Genomic DNA, 12,864 nt, shown 5'->3' on the forward strand with positions numbered 1-12,864 from the left:
TGGGTTTGTACCCCAAAGAGATCATAGATAAACAGACTTGTACGAAAATATTCATAGCTGCGCTTTTTGTGGTGGCAACAAATTGGAAAAGGAGGGTATGTCCTTCAATTGGGGAATGGCTGAACAAACTGTGGTATATGCGGGTGATGGAATACTATTGTGCTAAAAGGAATAATAAACTGGAGAAGTTCCAGGCGAACTGGAGAGACCTCCGGGAACTGATGCAGAGCGAAAGGAGCAGAGCCAGAAGAACTCTATACACAGAGACTGACATTTTGTGGTAAAATCGAATGTAATGGACCTCTGAACCAGCAGCAATGCAATGACCCAGGACAATTCTGAGGGATTTATGGTAAAGATGCTACCCACATTCAGAGGAGGGACTGCAGGAGAGGAAACATATAGGAAAAACAACTGCATGAACGCATGGGTTGGGGTGGACATGATTGAGGGTGTAGACTCGAAACTACCACACCAATGCAACTACCAACAATTTGGAAATTGGTCTTGATCAAGGACACATGACAAAACTAGTGGAAATGCGCATGGGTAGGGGGTCGGGGGGGGGGGGGGTTTGAAGGGGAAAGGAGGAGCATGAATCATGTAACCATGTTAAAAATGAATATTAATAAATGTAATAAAAAAAAAAAAACCTAGTGGAAATACTCATTGGCTACAGGAGCGGGGAGGGAAGAGGAGAGGGAAAGAACATGAATCATTTGGCCATTGAAAAATACTCTAAATTAATCAATTAAATAATTTTTTAAAAAGAATATATTAAAAGTTAAAAATATCTTACTCCCAAAAGAGGACCTGTGATTCGCTTAAAAATAGTATCCTTTCATCTCTGATTACTAGTCCCAGGAAGTCCACAAAAATACTATATAGGAAATATCATTAAATCAATGTTAATCTCATTATACATATTTGCACAGAGGTACACATACTCCCCTCTAATCCATTTCATTTATACTGGGTACTCCCAGTATGAAAGTTCCCTTCACCCACATAGACTGTCAGTTTGTCTATCATTTTGTCTTGATCATACATCTATTGTGTCTTATAGGCAGGATTTGAAATGTAAGTCTTCCTGACTCCAAGTGTCACCTTCAATCCACTAAGCTATGCTTCCTCTCTCATTTTGTTTAAAAAACTTTGTGCATGGAAAAATGCCCAAGTACAACTCATGTTACTTATGAGTCTCCAAATGTAAATATATGGGAAAAATATTTCAGAAGTTCACTGGAAAATTGGAACTAAAACCCAATATGAGGACCTCAAATTTAAAATGTACTGCTTCTATCTCTTTGTTCATGTCTTTCCAGTAGCTAGAAGTTTTCCAGTAGCAGCTATGATAATAAATACTTATCAAGTATACTGTAAATCATATTCATGCTCTGGGTAGGAACTGTATTAACCTTTAAGATTAATTCAGCTCCAGAAAACTAGGATGATTTTATTTACACAAATTATTATGGTCATGATGGGCCTTAATAAAAAAAATATATATATATATATTGGGTTGATGTAGCTTATAAAGGCAATAATCAGATGTCATTTGGCTTTAAACTCAAAAAATGGGGCAGAAATTATTAAGAACCATGCACACTAAAACTACAATTCTATTGTTAGACAATTTGCTAAAGTACACAGAGGTTGAAAGTTCAAGGAAGATTCTACTGAAAATGGGAGAAATTATTTTGTGGATGTATTTAGAGTAAAATAGTAATTAAAATAAAATAGTTGGATTCTTATATATTCCTATAGCATGACCTCCCATGCATAATCACTGTAATCCAAAACATTACTATATCAATTCGAAATACACAATAAAAACTTAGGTGTGGTTTTTTTTTCTTTTTTCTTTCATCTTCAAGTAAGATAGTAGTATAACATAGGTCAATTATGATACACTGTTCCTAAGAAAAGGGCACAAGCACTTCTTGTAGCAATAGCAGAAAAGTATGGTTGGAAAAATCATTGCATATGAATGAAGACAGCAAATGTTCTGTATGGCAGCAGTATTAAAAGAAGGAATCCTACATAAAGCATGTGTATATTTAAAGAAATTGGAGTTTTTCATTTTTGTTTTTTAAGGAAACAAACAAATAAAATTTGATGGGGTCTAGTTGACAATTTGGAACTATGCCCAAAGAGCGCTAAAAGACTTCCTGTCCTTTAATCCAGCCATACCACTGCTGGGTTTTTTACACCCCCCCCCCCAAGAAATCATAAGGAAAAAGACTTGTACAAAAATATTTATAGCCACACTCTTCGTAGTAGCAAAAAATTGGAAAATGAAGATATGCCCTTCAACTGGGGAATGGCTGAACTGTGGTATCTGTTGATGATGGAATACTATTGTGCTCAAAGGAATAATGAACTGGAGGAATTCCATGGGAACTGGAATGACCTCCAGGAATTGATGCAGAGTGAAAGGAGCAAAACCAGGAGAACATTATACACAGAGATGGATACACTGTGATAAAATTGAATGTAATAGACTTCTCTACTAGCAACAATGCAATGATCCAGGACAATTATGAGGGACCTATGAGAAAGAACGCTATCGACATTCAGAGGAAGAACCCTGGGAGTAGAAACACAGAAAAAAAACAACTGCCTGATCACATGGGAGGATGGGGATATGATTAGGAATACTGACTCAAAATGAGCACCCTAAAGCAAATATCAATAATATGGAAATAGGTCTTGATCAAAGACACATGTAAAACCCAGTGGAATTGTGCATCTGTTATGGGAGGGGGTGGGAGGGAGGGATAGAACATGAATTCTAAAATCATGGAAAAATGCTCTAAATTATCTAATTAAATAAAAATTTTAAAATTCCAAAAATAAAATAAAAGGACTTGAGTGACAAAATAATAATAAAAACGCCTGTTGAAAAATATAGTAAGTAGAATTAAGTCAACCTCATCTGCATCTGCTACCAAAACAAAAAAAAATCCAAATCATAAAATTTGAAGCAATTTAAGAATGAGTTTTAATGCTAACTCAGTAGAAGGTCTTCATGATGAGAAAGGCCCAGAATAACTAATCTGACTTAGTAATAGTCTTAAGTCTGTATCTTTAGCACCAAATACGCCACATGTATTCTCAATGATACTCTGACAATAGAAAGGAGGTAGTTTGGCTTTCTCCAACCTTACCTCCCAGATGGGTGTAAATAATTATGAGAAAATGTACCAATAGTCTAAGCAGTGGTGTTCTTTTCTAAAATAGGGCATACTTCTTATAAACAAACAAGGATTTTCTTTGGAGCCAAGATGCCAAAAAAACCTCCACGTTTATTTCTCAACTAACTATGTATTGAAGACTTAGCTCAAAATCTGCAATCCTATAAACATTTTTGCAATTCAACAAGTTTTTATTTGTGTATTTATAACTTTTATATACAAAAATAACAAAGTCTCTGAAAAATTAGGCTTTATAAAATATAAAAAAAGTATGGAAAGAGTTGGAAGCAAACATGCCATTGTGTTAGGAGCTAAGAAGAGAAGATAATTTTAAAGACCACCAGAATAAAAAAATGATCATAACTGAGGGGAAAAATGCCAAGCTAAAGATGTTAGAAGAAAGAAAAGGTTTGGGTGGTTTCTCCACATACCAGAACAAGTATTTTGAGAGCCTATTTTATACCCAGTGGAGAAGAAACATCTTACCAAATTTAGCTCTTCATTCTGTCTTACTGCTTCAGAATATGAATCATCAAGTTTTTTCTGCAATTCAGTCAACAGATCTTTCAGCTGAAATGAAGTTTAGAGTTTAAGATTGATCTCCTTATGATGTTCCATTTTTCTTCTGCTAAGTTATTAGGATATCCTTCTAAGCAGAACTTGAGTCATGAACTTAAATCTTATACTGAAGTATTTTATCACTTCTCAGAATATTAATATCAATAGGGCAACAAAGTTGAGACAAATTATATTTACCTCTCTAACTTCCGAAACATAAGTGGATCGTTCTATTTCTGCTTTCTCTAGTTCATTTTCCAAATGTTCTCTCTCTCTTCTCAGCTACAGATAGAGGGAAAAAAGGTTTAAAATACTTAAGTTTTGAAGATTCTATTTTTGCTACTTGCATATGACAAAAATTAATACTCACAAATACTACTCCTATATATCCTTACTCTCTCAAAAATATCTGATTTAACCACCATTTAACAATTAAACTCCCCAAAAACTGTTTAAAAAAATATAATTCTCCTAACATCAACAGTATAAGAGATTCTAGAATATTACATAATGACATAATAAATTATTTTACTTAATTATACGTACAGTTTCTAATTCCTTATTTTCTCCTCTTAATCGCTCTACTTCCTGTTCCAAAGAACTTAATGAAAAATGTATCTGCGATTTCAAACAGAGACCAAAAGTCAAATGCATGCAAATGTTCCAGACAATCAATAACTGTGTGATTACTAACAATACACAGCTTAGAACCACTTCAAGATTGTAAATTGCTTAAAATGAGCTCTTACACTTAAACAACAATAAAATGAAGCCTAAACTAATGTTAGGCACTCACATTTCTTATGTTATCCGATATTATAATAAAAACTCAAGAAAAACTATACATATAAAATTTTAAATTTTAGAGCATTTCTAAATAACTATTGAGTATAAAGATGCAAATTAAACCAACTCTATGGTACCATCTCACACAAAGCATAAATAACAAATGCTATAAGGGATGTGGGAAAACAGAACTATGGCCAAAGAACATATATATAGCATTATCACTAATAGGACTATATCCCAAAGAGAACAAAGAAAAGGGAAAAGGACCTATATATATATACAAAAGTATTTATAGTGGCTCTTTTTGTAGTTGCACAGAATTAGAAATTAAGAGGCTGCTTATCAATGGGGGAACAATTGAACAGGTTGTATTATGATTGTGACATAATACTTTATAAGTAATGACAAACAGGATGGTTTCAGGAAAACCTGGGAAGACCTCTATGAACTGATGCAAAGTAATGGCAAAATTGTAATGATGACCAACTGTTAAAGACTTAGTTATTCCTGTCAATTCAGCGATCAAAGACAGTATTGAAGGACTCATGATGAAGAATGCCATCCACTTCTTGAAAGAAAACTGATGAACTCTGAGTGAAAAATGAAGTATAATTTAAAGATTTTTCTTAATTTTTCTTGCTTTTTTTGTGAGATGGCTAATATGAAAATGGTTCACATATAAAACAGATATTCTACTGCTGGCCTTCTCAGTGGATAGGGGAGAGGCTGGAGGAAGAGAAAGAATTTGGAATTCAACATAAAAAAATATCAAAAATAAAAAATAGAGGGAAAAGTTATAAAACATTGAGTCTAGAATAAGTGCAAGCTCACATCCCAATTTTTGATATTTATAACTATGTGATTTGGATCACTTTGCTTAATGTCCTTGAACCTCAGTTTCCCTATCTATCAAATCAAGAAATTAAGACTAGATGGAATGAGGTCCCCTTCTATTCTATATCTATGATCTATGAACTCAATAACTAATATTTGAAGATAATTTAATATGTTTACTAATAAACTCAAAATGCATTAACAGAAGAGCATTGTACTTAAGAAAAATCACATATTTTGTCAAAGAATGGGACAGGCAGAGTAGCCTGAACAAACAGAAGTAGATAACATACAAAAAAGGATACTATTATACTATAATTATTAAATTTTGTTGGTTAATCAGTGATATTGATTACTAACTACCATATTCCCCAAAGGTAGAAATCTCCCTTCCACAATGTCAAAAGGTTATTTAAAAATCAGTACATAGATATGAATCACCCAAGATGAGTGGTAAATAGAGGATGTGCTCTACATAAGTGAAAGAAGGATCCCCACTACTGAAATCAGAGATCCACTCAAGCATATATATCCTTAAAGAGAAAATCAATATTCACTTAACTTTTAAGATTTATTTTTTTCCCTAAATGGGTTTCCAGTTATATTATTTTACAGTACTTCAAATCATCTATTAATGATCTTTTCTAGCACTATGCATTTTTCTTGGCAAATAATACCTGTCTAACAGCTTTCTGTGATTCTTCAACTTTAATTTTCCATTTGTTTTCTTCTTGTTCCACACTTTGCTGTAACTTCTGTAAAATCCCCTCCTGCAAGAAAAAATGTGTTTGTTTTACAACATAGACATATTAATGAAAAAATATTAAAAATATTAAAATGGTACTAGAAGTTAGGAGTCATGAAAACAACAGTGTAGATTAAAAATAATTCCTACTGTTTCTGCAAGAACAGACTTGTATGTTTCACATTCTAGTTGTAACATCGCATGCATTTCATCAGCCTCTTTCAACTTTTGCTGTAGAACCTGCAATAATAAAATAACAAAATACCAGTGCTCATTTATTTACACATGAAAATTTTATATTATAAATTATTTTCAATACATAATATAGAATACAAAAACGTTACATGGCATGGTAAAGTTTTTTGTTTTCTAAGAAACATTACTTAGACTACTCAATTGTTGTGGATAAAGTGATACCCCCAAATTTAGTTTTCTGTTACTAAAATTATTTTCTGTTATAAAAAATATTTTGTTATAAAAATTATGTTTATTATTAGACAAAATAGCTTTTAAATGAAAAGATTTGACAATTATGTTTTAGAAATCCATAGTATTCTTAAAGATTATATTAACACACACTAACCATTCCCTGTAGTTTTCTCTAGGCAGAATGAGAATAGTTATAGAATATGGTGCCTCTTTCCTTATATTAATGGAACTCGGTCTTTATGAGGTGAATTTTACAGCTAAAGTAAACTGAGTACTCCTAGAGTAAATAAGCAAGTCAATAGAGACTGATAAAAGATCAGTAAAACATGCTCCTAAAATTCTTTGAAGCCAGTATAAACCATACCAAATGGAACTTCCAGACAATCATCTAGGAGGGCCCCCAAAATAAACACAGCAATATCAACAGAGCACAGAGATAACAAATATCTCTAGCAAACCTCTGTTTGAAAAAAATATCTCACTTTCACTGAAATAGCTATCTGTGGAAATTCCATCTGTTTCATCTAAAATGTTCAAATCACCATTCTAAGAACATAGGCAAGTGTCAATAGCAAAGGAAAAAGTCCATTTTATTTGAGATTAGTCCCATCACATCCCCTCAGATATTATTTCCTCCTACCCTTTCAAAAATGGATTTGATTTGTAGAAAAGAGACGCAAATGTGTCTCTCCAATGATCCAATAAAAGCCCTTTCCAAATCTTTCATCCTAATTCAATATTTGCCCATGGTTTCCCATACATCTATCAATTAATGAATTAGGGTTTTTTTACACCTTCTGTCTTATTAATTCTAACACAGAAGAAAAGCAAAGGCTAGGCAATCAGGGCTAAGTGATTTTCCCAGGATCACATGATTGTGCAAATAAATAAATAAACAAACAAACAAACAAATAAATAAATAAACAAACAAATAAATAAATGAATGAATGAATAAATATATATGAGATTTGAAGTTGATTTGAATATAATGGAATGAGCCAAAAATAATAAACTAGGATAGGAATAGGTAAAAAGGAACAATTAACTTATATGAAAGAGGTATGAATGGAATAACTATAAAAAAGAAGAGAAGGAGGGCTAGAGAGCTGGTAATACTAGAAACCTATTCTCATCAGATCTGGGTTAAAGAGGGGACAACATATTCAATTAGAAGGGTAAAGGTGAGAGAGAAAGGAAGGGACTTTTAGAATCAATTTCATATCAAGAAATAGACATATATATACATAATAAATAAAAAATTAACTGCCTAAATTATCAGAGGAAATAAGACATCTAAATAAACCTAATTTTTAAAAAAGAAATTGAACAGACCATAAACCAGCTTCCTAAGAAAAAAAAAGCATGAGGACCAGATGGATTTACAGAGTGAATTATATCAAACACTTAAAGATCAAGGAATTCCAATATTAAATAAATCATCTGAAATAGCATGTAAAGAAGTTTTACCAAATTTCTTTTATGAAAAAATTTGAAATATACCTAAACCAGGAAGAGCAAAAGTGGAAAAATTATGAACCAATTTCATTAATTAATATGGATGCAAAATTCCTAAATACTAGTTAGGAGACTAAACAATATATGATAATGATTATACACTGTGATTAAAAAGCATGTATACCAAGAATGCAACATAATTGATTATATTAATAACAGAAAAAATAAAACCCATATTATAATATCAATACATGCCAAAAACACCTTTGATAAACTACCACACTCATAATTATTTTAAAAAAGCAAAACACTGGAAAGCATTGGTACAAATGGATTTTTTTTTTAATTAAAGGGGTCAGGCCAGATAGAAGAAAAGTTGCACAGACTCCACCTGATCTCTACCAAGTTACTCTCTAAAAACTATAATATAATCCTCAAGACAAATTCTGGAGGAACATAATGCCCCAAAAAGGCAAACTGAAATAATCTTGCATATCAAAACAACTCAGAAGGCAGCATGAAAGATCTTGGGTGGATCTAGAGCACAGAGCAATACTCAAGGCAGGGTCTACCATAGCAAGAGGCCTTAAGAGCAGCTGAATCAGCAGGAAACAGATCTTGACCTCTCAGTCACAGATGATATGAAGGGTTGGACAATAGCTCAGAAGGAGACTGGGGGGTGGGGGGAGGTCCCTTTGTTGGTTCTAAGTGTAAGACTTGTTGCATTGTCCACACACATTTATAGGTCACTATCCCAGGTCATAGTTTCAGGGGAGTACTACATGTAAGCACTTATAGCCACAGGGGAATAGGAGAGCCTAGTCACAGTTCCAAGGTAGAAAAGAGTACCTGTGGTAATTCACAGACCAGAGCGCAGGCCAGGAGAGTATTAAATACATCATAACTTACCTGGAAGAACTGAAAACTTAAAAAGATTCCCAGAGCTAGCTCTGAAGGCAGCTGCACAAAGAAACTGAAACTTGGTTTAATACTCCCTTCATCACAATTACAGAGCCCAATTTAAACAGTTTTCTAAGTTAAAGGAAAAGAAAAAAGCTGGAAAACAAGCAAACAATAAAAAAAAGAAATTATATAAAAATTTTTGTTAGTGACAGAGAATACCAAAACAAAAACTCAGAAGAAGCCAACAAAGCCAATACTGCTATATCCAAAGTCTTTAAAAAAAAGGGTCTCAAGCCCAAAAAGAATTAAGGGATTTCAAAAAGGATTTTAAAAGTCAAATAGAGGGCAGCTGGGTAGCTCAGTGGATTGAGAGCCAGGCCTAGAGAAGGGAGGTCCTAGGTTCAAATCTGGCCTCAGACACTTCCCAGCTGTGTGACCCTGGGCAAGTCACTTGACCCCCATTGCCTACCCTTACCACTCTTCCATCTATAAGTCAATACACAGAAGTTAAGGGTTTAAAATTAAAAAAAAAAAAAAAAAAGAAGGAAAATTCTATAAGTCAGGGGTCATGAGGTTAGAAGTGGGGCTGTTATTACTGATTAGAAGGATCAAGAAAGGTTTCCTAGAGGAAGCAGGATTCAAGTTAGAATTAAGAAGGAAAATTCTGGGGCAGCTGGGTAGCTCAGTGGATTGAGAGCCAGGCCTAGAGACAGGAGGTCCTAGGTTCAAATCTGGCCTCAGACACTTCCCAGCTGTGTGACCCTGGGCAAGTCACTTGACCCCCATTGCCTACCCTTACCACTCTTCCACCTATGTCAATACACAGAAGTTAAGGATTTAAAATTAAAAAAAAAAAAAAGTCAAATAAAAGAAGAAGAAAAAAATGGGAAAAGAAATGATACAGAAAAAAAAATCACAAAAAAAGTCAACAGCTTGGTACAGGAGGCACAAAGAAATACTGAAGAAATTAATATCTCAAAAAACAGAATAGCCCAATTGGCAAAAGAAGCATATAAATCAACTGAAGAAAAGAACTCTTTAAAAAACAGAACTGGCCAAATGGAAAAGGAGGTACAAAAGCTCACTCAAGAAAATCATGTCTTAAAATTAGAATTGGGCAAGTAGGAACTAATGACTACATGAGACATTGTATGGAGTGGAAATTGAGGAGACCTAGGAAATTCTAAAGATCACTCACTTTTACAACTAAATTAATATGACCAGGGAAATCCAACACTTAAAATATAATACTTTATTGAGAGAGAAGTAGGGGGATACTGTCTCAAGTCATCGACCAGAGGCAGAAGTCCACCCCACAAAGGATTTATAGAGAAAATTCAGGGCACTGCCTCAAGTCATTTACCTAAGATAAATGCTTCCATAATGCACAGAAAAATTCCTTACTTATAGAAGAATCCTGATGATATCAAGCCTCCCAGAAGGGATTTTAACATTTTTACATTAGTTGGAGACAGTGCTGAATAACTTTACAATGAACACATTCAAGCTAATTAACAAGAAAAGGAATGACCAGAAAGTTAGACAGATACAAAGAGGGGGGTAGTTTGGGAGTAGATTATCTAGGAGGGTCTGATAGGGCCCTTGGGCTTGACCTCCAGGAAGAAGCTTCAATAGATACAATACAAATACAAAGATATAATAGGAGAGACTTCTAAGACAAAAGGGTACTCAAGATCTGATACTTAAGATTTTATCATGGGTACTTCAGGGTCTAAGACCATTAGTCTGGGACTCCTGTCCAGGCAATTCCAAGACAAACTCACTTAAAGCTCTAAAGCCTTTGTAAGGACTGGGGGGGGGGAGGGGGGGGGAGACGACACCAGCTTTACCTGAGATTTTAGTAATTGATAACTTGAGAATAACACTAATTTCTCACTTCATACAACATCAAGAAACAAAGTCAAAAGAAAAAAAAGGAGAAAAAAGAAAATGTGAAATATCTAACTGGAAAACAACTTCAGGAGAGATAATCTTCGAATTATTGAACTACCTGATAGCCATGATCAAAAAGGAGTTTAGACATCATATTTCCAAAAATTATCATGGAAAATGTGATATTCTAGATATTCTAGAACCAAAGGGTAAAATAAAAATTGAAAGAATTAATGGATCACCTCCTGGTGATCCACTCCAAGGAATGATATAGCCAAATTTTAGAACTCCCTGGTCAAGAAGAAAATACTGCAAGCAGCTGAAAAGAAAAAAATTCAAATATGGAGCCCCATCAGAATTACACATGATTCAGCCACTTCTATGATAAATGTTTGGAGGGCCTGGAATATGATATTCCAGAGGGCAAAAGAACCACTCAGCAAAACTAATCATAATCCTTCAGGGGAAAAAAATGGGTATACAATGAAATAAGAGAACTTTCTAACAATCCTGATGAAAAGAACAAAGTTGAATAGAAAATCTGATTCTCAAATATACGATTCAAGAGAAGTAGAAAAAAGTTAAACAGGAAGAGAAATCAAAAGACATTTATAAAGGTTAAATTGTTTACATACCTACATGGGAAAATAATTTTTAACACCTAAAAACTTTATCATTAGGGCACTTATGGCATGAGAAAGAGAAATACATTGGTAGAAAGGGGAAAGGAAAAATAAGAAAGGGTAAATTATCTCACACAATAGAGGCATTAAAGAGCTTTTACAGTGGAGAGAGGGAAGCAAGTGAATCTTATTCTCATAAGAATTGGCTTAATGAGGGGAAAACATACTATCAATTGGATACAGAGAAAACTATCTCTATAGGAAAGTAGGTGATGGGGACAAGAAAAGGGGTTGGGGTTGATAGAAAAGAAGGCAAACTGGGGAAATTGGTGGTCAGAAACTAAATAGGGGGACATAGGATGGAGAATAATAGACAGTCAGCATAATGGTGCAAAACATTTTTACAATATGATAAAAAATACAATACTATAATAAATTAATATATTAATTCAGTGCCATGTCGAAATACAAAAAGATTTCTTTAAAGAAATTAATTTTATCTAGAGGAATAAAAGATCAATAATTTCAAAGAAAATTATGATAAAAATAGTTTAAAAGAGAACCCTATCAGTATCAGATCTCAAATTAAACTACTAGAACACAGTAATCAAAACAACTTAATAATGGCTAAAATATAGAAAAGTTGATAAGGGTAACCGATTAGATACACAGGACCCCAAAATAACTGAACATAACATAATATTCAATAATTGAATCTCTTCCAACCATCATCTTATACATAAGTCTCAAAAGAATATATAACCTAGATATAAATAGCCATATTGTAAACAAATTAGCAACAAAAAAGGAGCTACCTTCTTATGAATCATGGAAGATTTCTTGACCCAAAGAGAAGGGAAGAGTGTGGGGGAGGGGGGAAGGGGAAGGGGGAGAACCTGTAGCAAAATCCTCTGATAATGATGTCCCAAGAGTATTATAAATTTATATACCTATGATCTGAGCTGCTAAAAGCAAGGCAGAAAGTAGTGGATCCTTTAATAAGTAAAGTTACCTTTTACTTACTTACTTTTCAAGTAAACCTAATAATGTCAGATTATGGGACTACTTTTATTTTTGTAGAGATGTTAATGTTTGATTTTGTATATGACTGTATTTGGAGAAAAATCCTTTTGCTAAATAACTAATGTGTTTTTGAATTTCAATTAGGATAAAATGTTTACCATTATAAAAGCTCATTTCTAATAATACATTTTTTGGTATTGCTTCGTATTCAAATTGTAAAAACTAATTCCTATAGCATGCTACCAACAAAGGCTTGCATGCAAAAAGATGCTGTTAAATATTTTTGAAACTAAAACCAAAAAAAGGTGACAGACTGGTCACATACCTAAAATGAAGAGTGATGGGCAATCTCAGTGTTCTCCTGAAGATAATAAAAGAACAAGTAAAAGGGTCTAAGTGTAATGGAACATGCTTG

At 33.5% G+C, this 12,864-nt stretch overlaps 1 protein-coding gene across 5 annotated transcripts in view; it reads right to left on the reverse strand.

Annotated features, from left to right (window-relative positions):
- Positions 1–12,864, reverse strand: part of KTN1 (kinectin 1) — a 182,434-nt gene that overhangs the window by 21,621 nt on the left and 147,949 nt on the right. For 3 of the 5 annotated variants that reach the window (XM_044664899.1, XM_044664901.1, XM_044664898.1), the window contains 5 exons: positions 6,274–6,363; positions 6,056–6,148; positions 4,302–4,373; positions 3,954–4,037; positions 3,684–3,767 (listed from right to left, as the gene is read on the reverse strand). In XM_044664899.1, coding sequence (XP_044520834.1) covers positions 3,684–3,767; positions 3,954–4,037; positions 4,302–4,373; positions 6,056–6,148; positions 6,274–6,363 — 423 coding nt within the window. The remainder of the gene's footprint in view (positions 1–3,683; positions 3,768–3,953; positions 4,038–4,301; positions 4,374–6,055; positions 6,149–6,273; positions 6,364–12,864) is intronic. The other 2 variants (XM_044664902.1, XM_044664900.1) reach the window with 1 other exon arrangement.

Source organism: Gracilinanus agilis, chromosome 2 (assembly GCF_016433145.1).
Source record: "Gracilinanus agilis isolate LMUSP501 chromosome 2, AgileGrace, whole genome shotgun sequence".
Lineage (NCBI taxonomy): Eukaryota > Metazoa > Chordata > Mammalia > Didelphimorphia > Didelphidae > Gracilinanus > Gracilinanus agilis.